Raw genomic sequence first — 19284 nt, forward strand, 5'->3', positions numbered from 1 at the left:
TAGTTAAAGTCAGTTAAAGACATCAAGCAAAATGGGAGTGGGGTGAGGCAGGGGTAATATTTTAAGTCCCAAAGTGATTTCAATGCACAACCAAGGCTGTTAACCACTGCCGTAGTTGGTATCACGGACCTCTTTGCCTGTTCCTGTGCCAATATCCCATGGATTTGATTTCAGATAAATTTGGAAGTCCCCCTCCTCAACCAACACATACACCAAGAAAAACAAAAGATTTTTATGAGGATAGCATTTAATATATAGATTAATTTCTATTTTGTCTTCCCATTCAGGGTTGTAGAGTATCACTTATGAAGTCTTCTAGCTTTTGTAAAGGTTTAGTTTGTTTTCACACATACCTCAATTCTTGTGAAGTTTATTCCTTGACTTTTTTTTAAGTTTTGTACTTTCTATAAATGAGATTTTTAAAAATTTTCAATCTAGCATATAGGAACACTATTGCTTTTTAAAAAATATTTATACTTCATACTGTTACATTAACAAACACTAGTTCTAGTGTCTTTCCAGTTGATTCTCTTGGGTTTTACAGGTGGACATCATATTATTCATATAACAATTCTGACTTTTTTTTCAATACCAATACCTCAATTCTTAATGGTTAGTGGAAACTCCAGACAATATTGAGTCATTGCAGAAATAGCAGGCACTCTTATTTGTTCCTATTTCATGCTTGTTTGTGATATAAAGTTAAGGTAGTTTTATTTTATCCTCAGCTTCCTAAGAGATATGAGGAAGGAGTGTTGATTTTTATCATGTAACTTCTCAACATTATTAAGATGAGCATATTTGTTTTCACTTATAGATAACAAACTAAAATACACTGATTGAATGCCTCAGTTGAACCACTCTCATATTCTTACAATAGACTCTCCTTGTGGGATATTGTTCTTTTAATACACTGCCGAATTAAATTTGCTAATGTTTTGTTTAGAATATTTAGTGTAGATTCATGAGTTTTCTTTTGTGTATGTGTACTTATCTTGTCTAGTCTTGAAATCAAGTTCTATTAGCCTCATAAAACAAATGGAAAGATTTTCATCTTTTTTTTTTTTTTTTGCTCTATAATAATTCATATAACTCAGGAGTCTTCTGTGTCTTAAAGATCGGTCAAAACTCTTGGTCAAAAAGTTAGTCACTTCTTCTGTCATCATTAATTTATTTGGGTTTTCTAGATGCTCAACATCACTAATTATTAGAGAAATACAAATCAAAACTACAATGAGGTATCACCTCACACCAGTCAGAATGGCCATCATTGAAAAGTCTACAAATAACAAATGCTGGAGAGGGTGTGGAGAAAAGGGAACCTTCCTACACTGTTGGTGGGAATGTAAGTTGGTACAGCCGTTATGGAAAACAATATGGAAGTTCCTCAGAAAACTAAAAATAGAATTACCATATGATCCAGAAATCCCACTCCTGGGCATATACCCAGACAAAATTATAATTCAGAGAGATACATGCACCCCTATGTTCATAGCAGCACTGTTCGCAATAGCCAAAACATGGAAACAACCTAAATGTCCATCAACAGATGAACATATAAAGAAGATATACATATATACAGTGGAATACTACTCAGCCATAAAAAGAATGAACTAATGCCATTTGCAGCAACATGGATGCAACTAGAGGTTATCATACTAAGTGAAGTAAGTCAGAAAGAGAAAGACAAATATATCACTTCTATGTGGAATCTAAAACATGGCACAGGGCTTCCCTGGTGGCGCAGTGGTTGAGAATCCGCCTGCCGATGCAGGGGACACGGGTTCGTGCCCCGGTCCGGGAAGATCCCACATGCCGCAGAGCGGCTGGGCCCATGAGCCATGGCCGCTGAGCCTGCGCGTCCGGAGCCTGCGCTCCGCAATGGGAGAGGCCACAACAGTGAGAGGCCCACGTACCACAAAAATAAATAAATAAATAAATAAATAAAATAAAATATGGCACAAATGAACCTATCTACAAAACAGAAACATACTCACAGGCAAAGAGAACAGACTTGTGGTTCCCAAGGTGGGGGGGGGGGACTCAGAGTTTAGGCTTAGCATATGTAAGCTATTATATATATGATGGATAAACAACAAGGTCCGACTGTATAGCACAGGGAACTATATACAGTCTCCTGGGAAAAACCATAATGGAAAAGAATATAAAAGAAAAGAATGTCTCTATGTGTATCACTGAGTCACTGCACAGCGTGATTTACACAACGTTGTAAATCAGCTACACTTCAATTTTTTTAAAAATGTGGGCTTTCTATCTTTTGTATCAATTTTGATAATTATATTTTTGTTGAAAATGTACAGTTTCCTAGATAATTGTTCATTTCATCTAGATTTCCAAATTCATTAGCTAAAAGTAGTTCACAGTATTCTACAATTTTTAACCCTCTGTGTATCTGTGCTTATATTCCTTTTCTTTTCTCTAATGTTTACTTGTATTCTCTCCTTTTTCTTAATCAGAATTGTCAGGAATTATTTTATTAATCTTTTTAAAAAATGGAAATAATTGCTGATATGTGCATGTGTAATGTAGAGCAACTTAAAATTCAAATAGGTATAATTTGAAGAAAATTAAAAACTAATAGCATCCTGAAACTAATATACCAGATGATTCCCATCAGTTTTGGGTATAAGGTTGTGCAGAGGTAGAAGGTAAATAACAGTATGCTAAATCTCTTGATGTTTTTCAGGAAGGGGAAATTACAAATAATTTTTGAAATTGGTAAGAAAATATGCCAGTATGTTTGCTAAAAATTTTTTCAAATTTCTAGTAAAACAACAAGAATGCTGAAATTCCAGACAACTAGAGAAAGGAAAGAAAGAAGATTGGATTGCTTGCAAATCAAAAAACCGAAGATTACACAAAGAACAGACAATAAAGCATGATAAATAGCATAAAAGTAGATGACAGGTGGAAGTAAACATGTAGAAAATAAAATTAGACTCATTAAATAAAACAAAAGGATGATTCCTTAGCAATTTACCAATCAATGCACAAACTAAAGAGAATGCACCATTTTATATATATCAACAAGTAGAATTAGAGAACATTTTAACTAATGAAAGTACATAATTAAAGACCTTTTCAATGATATAGTGAAATCTAATAAATTTTTCTTTGACTTTTTAAGAAATAATTAAGGATTGTGTCACCTATAGAGACTTCTCACTTCTCATCAAAATCCACCTGTATTCTCTCCTAAAACTGGTCTTGCTAAAGTCAAGGTCAACTTCTCTTTCAAAATTTCCCTTTTCCCACTGCGCAAAACAAAGGCATATCTTTCACTCATCCAAAATCCAATCACAGTGCATTGCTCCAAGATTTAAAAGACTCTAAAGTGGCCAAAAGAACAATTCAAAATAAATTTTATCCAAGGACCAAAAACCCAACCCATCAGTCTAGGAAATGGAAGCTTTGGTCAACTTTTCTTTCCTATGTTTAATACTTATTTATCAAATTTTTGTTGTTGTTGTTTTTAATTAGTTGTGTACTAGAAATCATAAAATCCTGAGAGGAACTTGTTAGAAGAATTTAATTTCTCTCTTTCTCGCTTTCTCCATGTGTGTACACACACTCACATACACACACACACATTTTTAAAAACATAGGACATGAGGATTCTGGGGGAAAAGAAAATGTAAACCACAATTTCAAGGAGAAAAAGGAACTATGTAAAATTTGTGAAGGTCAAAAAAGAGCTTGCTCATGTATTTTTTAAATGAATGATAGAGTATCAAAGCACTATATTTATATTTTATTGGATATAATTAAGAGTGAAGTAACTATTTTTAAATGTCATATACAAATATGCCAGAAATTAAATCCTTTGCAGCTATTTAAATGTAAAATAAAAATTAGATATACTTAACTTTAGGTCTCTACTAAGACAATAGGGGTATATTATTTTTAAAATTCTTTTAAGGGATACTACTCTAATAAATACACAGTTCAAAAACAATGTCATATTGAAATACATGCTAATGGATTCACACAAAGTTCAAATAGAATGGAATTTCCATCATGGCTATTTAGTCTTTCTTAATGAGGCTAACTGATAGCAACACATTCTCCTTCAACCCTCTAAAAACAATGTGCTCATATGCTAGACTTTGTCAGACATTATGTAATACATTATTAAAGAGTGCCTTTCGGGCTTCCCTGGTGGCTCAGTGGTTGGAAGTCCGCCTGCCAATGCAGGGGACACGGGTTCGTGCCCCGGTCTGGGAAGATCCCACATGCCGCGGAGCGGCTGGGCCCGTGAGCCATGGCTGCTGAGCCTACGCGTCCGGAGCCTGTGCCTCGCAAAGGAAGAGGCCACAATAGTGAGAGGCCCGAGTACCGCAAAAGCTTTTGCCTTTTACTTTCTGTTCACTCTAAGCATATCTATATTAGTTACCATTCATGTTCCTGGTTTTTATTACTTCATTTCTGTTTCTCCCATTATGAAAAAGCTTTCTAATGCTATTTTGATTCTCAGTGTTTCCAAGGACTAATCCTCAAGTGTGATATAGCTGGCTGGGGGACAGTTCTCTGGAATTCTTATTAATACAACTCAAGCCTTTTGACAGTTTCAAAGTTTTCTGGATGGATTTCTACAAATAAATTGCTTTATTAAAGACTTTTATTAATTTGAAGTAACATGGGGACAAAGAAACCCTGTTCTAATCACATACCTATTTACAATTATATATATGTTCTTATATGAAATTTCATCTCCCCTTGGTGGAAAATTATAAAAACGTTCAAGTATATTTAGATTGATCAAATATCAAAATGATTTTCTTTTAAATACTATTTGATGGCAAATTGTAGCTTGTGCACTAGAAGTCTATCCAATTTGTCATAGTTACATTAAATTACTGAATTATGTGTTAAGAGGCTTTATTTTAAAAACAATTATGAAGTATGATCTTCCTTTAATGCTTTTCTTGATAATTGTTACAGAAATAGTATTGAAAATTGCTACAAACTTTGTTTCCTTAATCTAGATTGTTCTTACCTAAATTCACCATTTGAGTTGAATGTAAAATGGACTAAATGATAAGTAAAAAGCAATGAAAAATTTAGAAAGAAATCAAAGTGAAAACGCATTGATGAATATTCTTTCAAAATTTTTTCTCCTTAAACATGACTTAGACACACAATTCAAGGATCAAATTTGACCTTTTCTTTCATATTTTCCTTCATATTTCCAAAGGTAACACTAGGTTTCTTGGATCACCTCTACCAAAAAAATAAAAGTAAGCCAAAAAACCAGTCGCAAGCAGTATATACTTTTTTTTTTTTTTGGTGGTACGAGGGCCTCTCACTGTTGTGCCCTCTCCCGTTGCGGAGCACAGGCTCCGGACGCGCAGGCTCAGCGGCCATGGCTCACGGGCCCAGCCGCTCCGCGGCATGTGGGATCTTCTCGGACCGGGGCACGAACCCGTGTCCCCTGCATCGGCAGGCGGACTCTCAACCACTGCGCCACCAGGGAAGCCCAAGCAGTATATACTTTAATGGCTGATTTTAGGTAAGGAAATTCACTGGGCATGTAATGTAAGAACAATAATGTGTATATGTATGCGTGTGTGTGTGTGTGTGTGTGTGTGTGTGTATATATATATATATATATACATTTTTTGTTTAATGGAGAACAAAATGTTAGAAATGTAGGGAGCAAAGGAAACTTAAATTGTTGACTGAATTCATCTAGGCATCTAATGTAGATGCTTCCTCCCTTCCTCTACTACCCCATATTTTGAAAGCTGAAAATATGTCACATACCACCAATTTTGAATACTGAAAAAATCTATATTACAAATAATGGACCCACTGACCATAGGACAACTGGAATTGCAACTAGGTCCAAAACTGAACCGTAAATTGAAGTAGTATCTGAGTAACCAAAAACAAACTCTGACTTAAAACTTTAGGGGAAAAAAAAAAAAAAAAAAAACATTTGAACTTTTATCAAAATAGAAATAATTTTAAAAATAAAAATGTATTCTGCATAGGAATAACCAGTTAAATTTATCAAGATTTAAGATACACATAGATGTGTAATTAAGGATATATTTTAACACCCAAACCACTATTAGTAATCCAATATAAGCTAGGCAAATTATCTATATTAGCTTAAATTTCATGACCCTCTAAACTGTAATATGTTCCATATATTTGCAACTCCAAAATCAATCAGCCCTTTCACAGTTATTTGCAGACCTGTGTAAAGTCTCAAAAAATTTGAGTCGCGCTTCCCTGGTGGCGCAGTGGTTGAGAGTCCGCCTGCTAATGCAGGGGACACGGGTTCCTGCCCCGGTCCAGGAAGATCCCACATGCCGTGGAGCACCTGGCTCCGTGAGCCATGGCCGCTGAGCCTGCGCGTCCGGAGCCTGTGCTCCGCAACAGTGAGAGGCCGGCGTACCACAAAAAAAAAAAAAAAAAAAAATTTGAGTCGTCCAGCTGAGGTCTCACAAGGAGATAAACTGCCTTTCTAGTTCAGCTCTCAAACTGGAAATAAGTGTCCTTTCTCACCTCATTTGGTGCCACATTTTTCGTGCTATAACTCATGCCTGAATGAAGCCCATTAAACACACTTATTTTCTCTGTAAGGCACATCGCAGCATTCTTTCATTCAAGAATGTTAGACAGCACTTCAGCAAAATTCTTGGGGACCATTTTAAACAGGGAAATCATCAACAAAAAGGTACAGAAATGGAAAAAAAAAAAAGCACTAGGAGACTGCAAAAAGGGCAATTGTTTGCAAGCACGAGAGCTTGAAACAAGAAGGCAAAACATGGCTTAGTTCAACCTCAGCTCTAGAAGCAATGGCTCAGTATTTTCTAACTCGATGTTCACAGTGACTTTACAGAATGTAACTACTGCAAATTACAAGAACCAACTGTAATTTCAGTAACAGTAGAATCCCTTATAAGGCTACTGTGTTACGACATAAATCACAGAGAAAAGGTTAACACCTTTGGCTGACAGAAGCAGTAGAATGAATAGTCAAGAGTTATTAGACTATTTGTTACTAGATAAAAGCTACATTCCTTAAGTAACATAATGTACATTTCTTGTGAGAAAATAGAAAAATTTAAAGAAACTCTACTTCGTATTTCTTTATAATTCTGAATCAAATAAGCATGCTGCCAGTATTTTCAATTGAATCATAGAAGTCAATTTTAGGCAAGAGCAAGGATAAAAAAATCAGAAATTTTCATCAGATGAACATCCCAAATAGTTAGGTTTTCCTTACTTGTAGCCAAGCTGTCGACAGATCACAGTTGCATCCTTATCAGTCCACCCATCATCACAAATTGTTCCCCACTGGCCATTGATAAAAACCTCCACTCGTCCTTCTTTCTTATTTTCTCCATCCATCAGTCTGATTGGAAAACCTAAGTAATGATTCAAAAGTATTAGAAAAGCCAAAACAAGCAAACTGATACTAAATCATGAGAGACTTTATAAAGTACTATTTGTTTGTAAAAGGAGCTAAAAATCAGCTGGACAATGAGAGAGAGAGAGAGGAGAGAGGAGAGATACCAATTTTTTTTAAAAAACTGTGTCTACTTTTGCAATATTTTCTGTAGCCTTGAAGTCAGAGTGCTGATCCTGCTTAACTCTGTATTCCCAGCACTTGGAGCAGTGCCTGGCATTACAGTGTATAGAGTACACGTAATAGCTGTTTCTTGAATAAATGAATATATATCACTGTAAAATCATGGGTTATTTTATTACCACTAACTTCTAGTTAGTAAAAGACATTAACTTGAGAGTTGTTTTTGTTCTACATCTACTCACTTATCCATGAGCACAATCTAGAAATTTATACTCCAAAGCTAGGATTTTTAGGAAGGATTTTTAGATATACCCTTGCATGCATGAGTAACTTGAATGATGGAAGAGGAAAAAAAAAAAAAAGGCAAGCACAAGGACAATTTCTCTCTCAGCCCTCCTATTTACTATGGATTCCAAAGGAAGGGCTTAAATCATAAAAATTATTAAGATGTAAAAGTTGAGAAACTGACCTCTAGCCAATTGGGATTTATCCAAATTATGCAAATAAAGTGGTTTATAGAGTCTTTCACACATCTCTATCAACACCACTAAATATGGTTTTGTTTAATCAAAAGCCCTCACTATGGCTTGCGTACTTCCAGGGGGTGAATTGTGAAGTCATTAGAGGGGGCTCTAATCCAATTTGTGCACAGAGATATACAGAAGGAAGACAGAGTGAAGAGACAGGAGAAAATGGCCAACTGTAAGCCAAGGAGAGAGGTCTCGAACAGATCTTTCCCTCTCGGCCCTCAGAAGGAACCAACCTCTGTGGACAGCCTCAGTTTTGGACTTGTAGATTCCAGAAGTGTGAGACAATAAATATCTGTTGTTTAAGCCACCCGGTATGTGATACTTGATTACACTAATATACATACTTTAGATTACCTAGTTACTAGAAGTGTCTCCAGCTTCGGGGCCCCTAAGATCGACTGATAAGGATTTAGGGAATACCATCAAACACAGTGAAATTAGCAGAACCAAGGAGGTGAGGTAAGCAGCTAATGAACAGAGTATCATTCTATATGTGTTTAAACCAACATATGTAATCACGAGACAACATTTCTTAACTGAAGGAAAATACTGTTGGCAAGATGGTACACATCCTACTTTGATTCCTCTGATTCTTCTTTGTTGCCCCCAGAGTTGCTGGCTCTCTAATTTCTGTCCCTGATCATACTTCGTGGAACAGGCATCACAGTAGAATCAACATAGCAAAGTCAAAATCAACAAATGTTTGTGGAGTGCCTACTCTATGCACTGCTTACATTAGCTGAAAATCTTTGTGTTTTAGGTGTGTCACAAAACACATTTGAAACTTAACATTTCTTATTATTGTATCTGAAATTTGGGGATTCTCTGCAAGAGGAGCAAGGCAAAAAATGATCCTCAATGAAAAAATTTAAACAGAAGAAATTCTTAAACTTTTACATTTTTTAGATCTTTGGTGCAAAATTAAGAAATCATATGTACATGGAATTAGACCCCCACATTCCACCCTAGTTGTTTTATGGGCAGCTTTTCACATACTATAAAAATAAAAATGATAAAGTGTTTTTAAAGCCTAAGTTGCATACTTTGTAAAAATAATAATACAGGATTCTGAACCTAATTTTAGCCATCCATTTTTTAAAATCATTGGACTTTCAATGCCTGAAGGGAAACTGAATGACAGAAGCCATTCTATCAATAACACCCTACCGCTTAAGTTCTATTTGTTATGGCAATAATAATATACATGTTTTATTTCTAAAATCTTAAATAAATATAAAATGCTTGGGAAAACTAAACAGTCCTGTGGGTATACAGCATCTTTAATTATATACCTCAACTCTGACTACAGTAGAGTTTTCTTTATTTCAGTTTTCCTGTAACACTGATTTAATACATTATCTTAAGAAAATAATATTTTTCCTAGAAAAAAAGATAAAATCTAGCATAAATGTAAATTAAAAGTCAAACTTTATTTGAGTTAGAGACACTCTCACTGTGAAAGAAATCTCTGCTAAGATTTAATACTCTAAACTTTAGAATTAAAGCAGTATTAAAATGAGAAATCTACATATTGACCATCCCACAAATTTCCCCCAATTCACACAGGCATTAACTGCATTCTTACTAAAATTACTTTTACTGACCTAGAATATTGCTTTTGAGCATTCCATCTACCACACACCCAAAATTAGAAAGTGTCTATTGAACTACCACTAATTTTGAGAAAAGTTTCATTCACATTTAAAGTTAAGGTCCACAAGTTACCCTTCAAATAGTTGAAAACTGTAATAGTCTAACAGCTCTTATCACAGTGCCAAGGAAGTAAAAGATCTCACTTGTTTTTAAAATGCTGTTGTTTATACCACTATTCCATGATCTCCTTCTCTTTTCGTTATGCAGTCCTTTTTGATAAGTGGGAAAGTAATGATCTCTTTGGATGAATAAATGGTAATCTGATTTTATTCCAAAAGGATAATTTGGCTCAGATATAATATCCTTTGGACAAATGAATGGTTAAGAGACATATTACCAAAATTAGGACCAAAGAATTCATAATAATGATCCCATATTTTATTAATAATTATCACCCTCGGCTTTTTAAATTTTTAAAAAATATATCTATAATCCTAGAAAATTAAAAGATTTTTAGGGGAACTGAAAGGATTAGATGTCCTAACTGTATGTGTATATTTAACCACACAGGTCTTCAGAGAACTCAGATTATAGTATTTTGTATTTCTAATATTTTATCACCTGGAACACTGATGGAATGTGCCTGAACATATCACTCCATGATCCAAATACCCGCTATCTGGGGCTAAGAGGATCCAGTTCTAGCAAATAGGCTCTATCTCCCCCCAACCACATGCAATCATTCATCACATAATCCTGGGAGGATCATAAATCCTTTATAAGAAGAAAGGAGCAATGGAAGAGAACAAAAAGAAACAAAATTGAAAATATGACCCATAAGGGATGGGGTAAAAGGCTATATTTCTACCTGGTATAATGCTAGATTAGTGCAGTGAGTCACTATGATCTCACAGGATAGAGTACAATGAGGAATCAGCCACGTACTTTGACAAACTTAAGTATACAAAACAGTTAATACTGTGGGATTCAACACGTTCCATTATTTTATAATGTGAAGATTCCAGCTTCACAGTCTCAAAACAGGAGGATACAAAAAGGGCTGATTCAAGCCTGAGTGAAACTTAAGAATCACCTGTGGTTATTTTAACATCTATGCACCAAAAACTACATGTATAGATACAAATAGAGCTATGGTAGAGTCCTGGCATGACTTTTGAATATGTTCCTCTATATTTTTCATTCATATTTATTCTGCCCTCCTTGTTGGATGTTAAGTCTGTCAAGGATATATAGTTATTTGCTCTCTGCTCACAAAAGGACCTTCATCTACAAATATTTAAGACTGTTAGATGAGCTAGGTACCTTTTATCCAACAGTGTAAGTCTGAAGAAATTTGGAACTAGGCAGTAATAAAGGACACTAATGGATTTTTAGTAACAGGGTATCTTAGAAAGATAGGTGGGCTATTTACTCCAATAAATCCACCTAGGAGCCCAGTGAGAAACTTGAAAGATCTAGGTTAGGACAGAGCAAAGGCTGGTTGGTAACCAATGATTGACAAGGCCTCAGGCCTAAAGAAGAAATGAATCACAGAGGGTGGGAAAGAGAGCTATTGTTTTGTTCTGATTTATTCTTAATCCTTTCTCAAATAGTTCATTAGAATTCAAGGTAAATGAGAAGCAGAAGAGGTGAGTAATCAGTTGCATGATGGACATTGTGGCTCCTTTAATCCATCTTTCAGATACATGAGAAATTTAGGCTTACAGTAAAGAAAAATTAGGAGTAGGAATTTATAACATTGGCCGAAAGACTCAAAAGACTATTTTGCTCTGAATGCAAATTACCAAAAATTAGAGCATTTGGGGAAACAGACAAAAAAAAAAAAAAAAAAAAAAGCCAAAGATGAGAAATGCTTCACATTCCAGCCCAGTGGATAGAGGTGCAGGGGCTACTGAAATATGGATACTCAAGAGCTGTGGCAGGACCTCACCTAGAGACAGTCTGTGTCCATCCCTGCCAGGGTAGCAGGAGATAGCAACATCTTCCCGATGGCTGCAGTCATGCCTTCCCCAGGGTCTCCGAGAACACTGAAGGAAACTGGTTTCCTTTCCTGAGCAGTTGACGTCATCCAACCATATGGACCCTGTGCTTTCTTCAAAGTGGTTTGCAGAGGCTTGTTTGCCATATCTGTGGCAATAAAATAAACACTGTGCATAGAACTTTTGTCTCTTGTTTCAAGGAACCACAAAACATAAAACAAACAACCTAATTAAGCAGCATGACTTCAGAGGGTAAGCATTTGTTCTCTCTCCTATCTTGAGAACTCAGTTCTCAGAGCAGTGTTCCGCTCCATCACATATTTTGATCATCTTAACAATGTTGGTTAACTAATCCACTAGTTAACCAACAATGTTTGGTTAACTAGTGGATAATTCATCCTTTTCTCCCAACCATTCTTGTGTTTTGTCTATAACTTAACCCACCAACCACAGAGAATGAAGACAAAGAGAAACCTCAAATTCCTGACCATGGAAATAACACAGTGGACCAGAAAGTACGAACGTGTGTCTTATATCAGCCTCTGAACAGCCGTCAAAGCTCATTTGATTTCATTAGCTTCTCTAGGCCTCTTTGGTATCCTCTCTTCCAGAATAAAAAGTGTGTTATTAGTTCAGTGATTTCTCAAGCACCATTTCCAAAGCATGATGAAACTTGGATTTCAGCCCATCAAAATCAGATTAATGACAATGTTCTTAGCTTTTCATAAGCTTACATAAATCTGATTTTTAAGATTTTTATAAATTATATTTGTGCTTCAATTGACTTTATTTGTAACACTGCACTACAAAAAATCCTAAATTAATAGAAATAGGAAAGATCTGCAAAATTAGAAATTGGTAACTAAGTCAGTCTCTACCTTCATTCATCCTCCCCTCAATTTTGTTTTCTTTTGTTCTGTAGAATACAAACAAACCTCCAGAAATTCCTGGGCTAAAAGATATTTGAAGTGTCTTTCAGTTCTCAGTATATATAATTAAACTCTTATTCATAAATTTTATGTCAGTCACTTCCATCACTGAATGTTTTTATTATTTCTGTACTAAGAATATGAAGAGATCTTTCTGTTTGAAAGATGAATTTTCCTAATTGCTTCCCCATGAATTTTCCTAATTGTTTTACCATGCACTTATTTATTAAATTTATTTAACAAGATAAACATTTCAATAAATTAAAACAATGCAACTTTGAATGAGTCATTCTAAGACTTCTATTGTGCTGGCTAATCAAGTCTTAGATAGAAAAGTAATTATCCCAAATCCCCTATTGCTATCACTTTCAACTTATACCATGTTTCCACAAAATGCATCAATCTGATTACCATCTGTCCATATCAACTATATAACAGACAGCAGGAGGTCATTTTACTTTAGGATTTCATTTGTATGAAGAAACCCAGAGTTCACCCTCTTTCTCATTCCAAAAGAGTATTCTCTTTCAGAAACTCCTCCATAAACTAAAATGTAAATGTAGCACATGCCTATTCTACCTTCTAACACAGTCATTTAGAACTTTTAACAAATATTGAGAACATTTTTAAAACCATTAAGTTCTGATACTCTGTATATGCAAGAAAAACTGAATGTATTTGTGAAACAAAATAAATAAAATATGGAAAAAAATCAGTCACTCAGTTGTTTTAATTAATAAGGAAAAATGAAAATACTAAATAATAGTATTTTTGAATCTTTCTAAGTTTGTGAAAACAGGATACAGTTCTCAGACTAACAGATTTACTCAGATGAAATGATATTTTTAAGTAATTCTTATTAATTAAACAAGAATATTTATTTCACTGGCATGTCATACCCCTTGACCTGACAATTATATAATAATAACTGCACTGCCCATGAAAATTCAAAATATTAGTCAATAACATGTATCTATATCTTCATGATGTCATTATTTATATCAGGAAAAATTAAACTAATCTAAATATTAAGTAAATTATAGTATGAACATTCAATAGTTATTATGTTATTAAAATTATGACTGTGTAATAATATAAAAGTAAAAAACATGAATAGAAAAATTACATATCTACTACTAGAGCTGTTATAAAGTTATACACAGAAGTTATAATAATGATGGTGTAAGAATGGAAAAATTAGGGTTTTTTGGGTTTTTTTTTAAGGGGTAGGTTTTTATTTTCTTTATTTTCCAAACTTTCTCTAAAATTTTATATTACTTTTACAAACTTATAAATATATATTTAAACATGGTCATACCTAGCTTGAATGAAAGCATATTTTTAAGGTTTAATAAATATTTGCAATTAGCTCTATCTCAAGCTGAAATGAAATAATTTTGCTCATTTTTTCAAGCATGAGACGATTACTTCAAGCGTGACATAGAAATATGGAAAACAAGAAAGAATGGGCATTCATGGATTTCATTCAGGCATTTCAAAGGCATCATTTGCAGTTACTTCAACCCAGTTAAGTCTTTACTCTGGAATGCATTATGTGTGTGACATGAAATATATCGCCCAAAGCGTGATGCTCAGTTTTTAAGAGAGTGAGGTCAAGGGTGAGTTCTAAAGGTCATCTCATGACAAGAAAGCTGTTTTTCTCAAATAAAAGTGATAATTAGCATCACATTCGGAGAAAGGAAATAATGTAATACCAAAGCATTTGACACTGGACTTCTCTGCAATTTTAGATACAGTGACGTCAGTACTAACAACATCCAATAGTAGTGAAGCATCAGAATAAAACTGAGCATTCAAAGCATACAGTCTTACTTGAACAGACACAATGAGACCTAAAAGTCATCCATGGCTCCATTATTCAAGAAGAGGGGGGGGACTTCCCTGGTGGCGCAGTGGTTAAGAATCCACCTGCCAGTGCAGTGGACACGGGTTTAAGTCCTGGTCCGGGAAGATCCCACATGCCGTGGAGCAACTAAGCCCGCGAGCCACAACTGCTGAGCCCGCGTGCCATAACTACTGAAGCCCACGCGCCTAGAGCCTGTGCCCTGCAACAAGAGAAGCCACAGCAGTGAGAAGCCCACACCCCGCAACAAAGAGTAGCCCCCGCTCGCTGCAACTAGAGAAAAGCCCACACTCAGCAATGAAGACCCAATGCAGCCAAATAAATAAATAAATTTATAAAAAAAAGAAGAGGGGTGGTGGCAGGAAAGGTAAATGAGATAAACAGCAAGATATATTTATTCATCATCAAAGAAAATGTTATTGGGTTTTTTGTTGTTGAATTTCCATATAGAGAAGGTAGATAAGGTAGGTAGGAAGGTAGGTAGAATAGATAGGTAGATAATGATTGTGAACATATATTTTTAGTATTATAGAAATTACAAGTAAGGATTACAAAATGAGACTCTTAAAAATATAACTTGGCATTTAGCTGCCTCCTGTCAATGGATCTTACTTAAATCCCAGCTGTCGGCAAACCACATATGTATTCAGCTCAGTCCAGCCGTCATCACAGACAGTGCCCCACTGTCCCCTGTAATACACCTCCAGGCGACCCTCGTGGTTACCTTTACCACCTGCAAGTCTGATGACCCCATCTGTGACAAGAAGGAGACATAGAGACTAATCAAGTAATTATCAAAAAAGGTAGAACAACATTTCAATTACACGAGAAATATCACCCTACTCAGATCTCTCTCTAGGCCTTTCGTTAAACTTCCAGTAGAACTGTGCTCAATGACCTGAGGTCACTGGATTGTTTCTGGAGTAAAAGTCATAACACATATCTGTCCTAACAAAATGTTCTTTCCTTTTTATTTGTACTCCTATTTCTAAGTAGAAAAACATATTCTGATATAACTCCAAAGTAGTTATTTAGATTTATCCAGAGTAAATAATATTGGGGAAATTTCCTATGGCTTCAGTCTCCTTAAGTATGAGCAGTATTAGTCATTTAAATTTAAAAAATTAAAAAAAATAGTAACTCGGAAATAGTTCAAAAATTTAACTTTGAATGAAAAAATATTGCAATATGGAGACAGAAAAAGCTATTCTGGTTAAAGAGTGACCTATCATGTCAAGGCATTTATTATTCCTTAGGCATTCATAAGTTACAAAACTGGGGTTCATGTTTTCCCTTTGTTCTTTTATCAGTAATACAAATCTGAATTTGAATCTTGTGAATTCAATGAATAATTAATTCTCACAGAATTCCATAAAAAGCTTCTAAGCAGATACACAAAACAATAAATTTATTCCCCAAAAAAGTATATTAAAAAGCTATTTCCATCCAAAATAATCCAAACACCCCCCTCCACCAAATGAAACATAAATAATCTTGGGTAAAAGTCATACTTCTCATGACTTTCTGGGATCTTTTAAAGTAAATGAAGGCCTCCTAGCAACAGAATCACTTACAAATGTAAAACTTCACCATTTGCAAAGCACTGTTACACCTATACCTCATTTGACCATCTCAGAAACATTATAAGACTATCCTCATTTGAAAGAGGAAAAAATGGAGGGTCAAGAGAATGAAGCGCTCTGGCTTACAATCTGGTGTAAATGTTATATTTCTATTGTATATAAACGTGTTATTCTAATAAAAACAACAGTGTGTATAGAACTATGTAAATAAAAAAGTAGAACTTCAGCATTTCACAGTCCCTAAGAAGTGTTTCATTTTATTTTTTTAAAGAAAGATTTGGGCTTCCCTGGTGGCGCAGTGGTTGCGAGTGTGCCTGCTGATGCAGGGGACACGGGTTTGTGCCCCGGTCCGGGAAGATCCCACGTGCCGCGGAGCGGCTGGGCCCGTGAGCCATGGCTGCTGAGCCTGCGCGTCCGGAGCCTGTGCTCCGCAACGGGAGAGACCACATCAGTGAGAGGCCCGCTTACCGAAAAAAAAAAAAAAAAAGAAAAAAAAAGAAAGATTAAAGCCCCCAGTTGTTTTCTTCAAGCTCTTTTGACTATAGAAACAACAGATTTGTGATGACCCAACTTCTCTTGCCTCTCCATTTCCCTCTTCTTCCCCCCAAATATATAAGTACATACACATAACACTCATTTGCACTCAGAAATGTCCTTCTTGCAACACAAGACATATCTTGACAAGCATGCTGTGATTTGGAATAGTCTGAAAATTGAGCACAGCAAAGGTAACTTGGTTCTTTTTTTTTTTTTTTTTTTTTTGTATGAATGGACTAAATATAGAATTATAATACCTAACACACGAAATTTATCATTGCACATTGATTTTGACTCTTGGGTACTATATATTGCAACAAGATCATATCTTCTGACCTAGCTTTATAGGACTATATAGCTTGCAACTGAAAAATTCAGAAATATCTATGAATAAGGAGATAGCATTTTAATATATCAATTGTATTACTTTTTTTAAAGTTTTATTTGGGGGCTTTATTTGTAAGCTCATTTAGTAATATCAGCTAAATTGAGGAGAAGGGAAGGTAAGCCCAAATGGTGCTGGGGGCAAGAGTTGGTTAAGATTAATGGGGTGAAGCTCTTACCTGTTAGAGGGGTACAGGACACTCCAGCGTCTTCCTTATGGCCACAATTATGCTCTCCCCAGGAACTCCTTGGACACTGCTCAATAGAAAGCTCATTCCCAGTGCAGTGTACTTCATCCAACATTACTGGGCCAGATCCTTCCCCAAAATATGCCTGATTCCATGCTTTGGCAATGCCGCTGAACAAACATAAGAACATAAGTCAGACCAAAGGTTGGTCTGACTTTTTTCTTTTGCCCCTGGCAAAGGTAAAATTATGATTAATTCATAATTTCCCTTAACAATTCACTCCATAGGTCACACATGACTTGCTCTATTTCTTTTTTGTTTGCTTGTTTGTTGATCTTTATATTCTCACCTATCACAAATCTTTCCAAGACTGCTAGTTATTCTCCAATACTTACTCCCATTTTCTTCATTAGTAATGGAACATCAGAATTTTAGGAGGACAATGGCTATCCAGAATAAAGACCACATTTCCCACCCTCCCTTCCTTACAGTGAAGTTTCTTTGTTTGTTTGTTTTAAAATATGCATAACATAAAATTTTACCACTTTAACCATTTTTAAGTGTACAATTCAGTGGCACTAAGTACATTCACCTTGTTGTGCAACTATCACTAGCACATCCATCTCCAGAACTTTTTAATCATCCCAAATTGAAGCTCTGTACTCATTTTATTTTATTTTATTTATTTTATTTTTTTTGGTGGTACGTGGGCCTCTCACTGCCGTGGCCTCTCCTGTCGAGGAGCACAGGCTCCGGACACGCAGGCTCAGCGGCCATGGCTCACGGGCCCAGCCGCTCCGCGGCACGTGGGATCCTCCCGGACCGGGGCACGAACCCGTGTCCCCTGCATCGTCAGGCGGACCCTCAACCACTGCGCCACCAGGGAAGCTCTGTACTCATTTTATATGACTAAGTTTTGACCAATAACATTTAGGTAAAAGCGTCATGTATCACTTCCAGGAAGTATCCTTGTCCCACTTCCTCCTTCCTGCTGACAGTTAGGCAGAGGTGATGGCTGGAGCTTGAGAAGCTATCTTGGTCCATAAGGTGCGACACTAAGAATGAAAGAACTGCAAGCAAGAAAGAGCCTGGGGCCCTGATGATTGTGGAACCACCATATCAGCCTCGAGCTATCTCTGGTCTCTTGAGAGAGAAGTAAACTCTTGTCTTGTTTAAGCCACTGTTATCTTCATTTCTCTGTTACTCATGGCCAAATATCTCTTCACTCAAATTTATTTGACTAAATTTACTTCTCCCACAATTCAACGTGACACCATCTTCTAGAACCCCAGATTTAAATGAAGAAGATCACGATTGCCTGTCAAAATGGTTAATGACTTCAGAAATTGCATCTTCGCCCCTTTTAGCCTTTTAATTTTTAGACTAGAGCATTTATACTTGCAGTTTGTTTTTCAATGATTCTGCAACTATTGCCCATTATTTAAGTTGCCCTTTTCTTATAACATTATAACTATCTTAAGAATTCACAACCAAAACAAGAATATAATTTGTATATATATAATTCAAATTTTACTGTCCAGAAATAAGGTTTTATTGGAACAAAGGCACACTGATTCCCAAATTATTGTCTGTGGCTGCTTTTGCACTACACAAAAGCTCAGTTGAGTAGTTGAAAAGTCTAAAATACTCACTATCTGGCCCTTTACAGAAAAAGTTTGTTGACCCTTGCTCTAGAGGAAAGAGATTAATGAAAGCAAATATGGAAACTGATTTAGAAAACACTGAAAGTTGGAGAACAGAGGATGAGGAGACAGGGTGACTAATGCAGGTCATGGGGAAGCCAGATAGGAAAGCTTTGGAGAAAGGCAGATTAACAGCCTCCTTGGATCTTTGCCCCGGGATAAATGCTAGGAGAGAAAAAGATCTGTTAAAGAAAATTTCAGTGGGTATAATTCACTGAGCCAAGATTAGGTGCTATAAGAAAACCAGGGACCAATGTGAGAGAATATAAAATTTGATCCCAAACTCATAACAGAAACAAAAAATAAACTCCAGATGGTTTAAAGACCTAAAAGGGAGGGGAGGGGAGGGGAGGGGAGGGGAGGAAGATGGCTAAGAAGTTAATATAGGGCTTCCCTGGTGGCGCAGTGG

At 35.9% G+C, this 19284-nt stretch overlaps 1 protein-coding gene across 1 annotated transcript in view; it reads right to left on the bottom strand.

Annotated features, from left to right (window-relative positions):
- The window catches only part of PRSS12 (serine protease 12), a 71657-nt gene that overhangs the window by 22763 nt on the left and 29610 nt on the right, over nucleotides 1-19284 (bottom strand). The window contains exons 5-8 of the mRNA XM_059066745.2: nucleotides 17164-17342; nucleotides 15093-15234; nucleotides 11639-11835; nucleotides 7259-7400 (exon numbers count right to left, since the gene is read on the bottom strand). Coding sequence (XP_058922728.1) covers nucleotides 7259-7400; nucleotides 11639-11835; nucleotides 15093-15234; nucleotides 17164-17342 — 660 coding nt within the window. The remainder of the gene's footprint in view (nucleotides 1-7258; nucleotides 7401-11638; nucleotides 11836-15092; nucleotides 15235-17163; nucleotides 17343-19284) is intronic.

Source organism: Kogia breviceps, chromosome 6, assembly GCF_026419965.1.
Source record: "Kogia breviceps isolate mKogBre1 chromosome 6, mKogBre1 haplotype 1, whole genome shotgun sequence".
Classification (NCBI taxonomy): Eukaryota; Metazoa; Chordata; class Mammalia; order Artiodactyla; family Physeteridae; genus Kogia; species Kogia breviceps.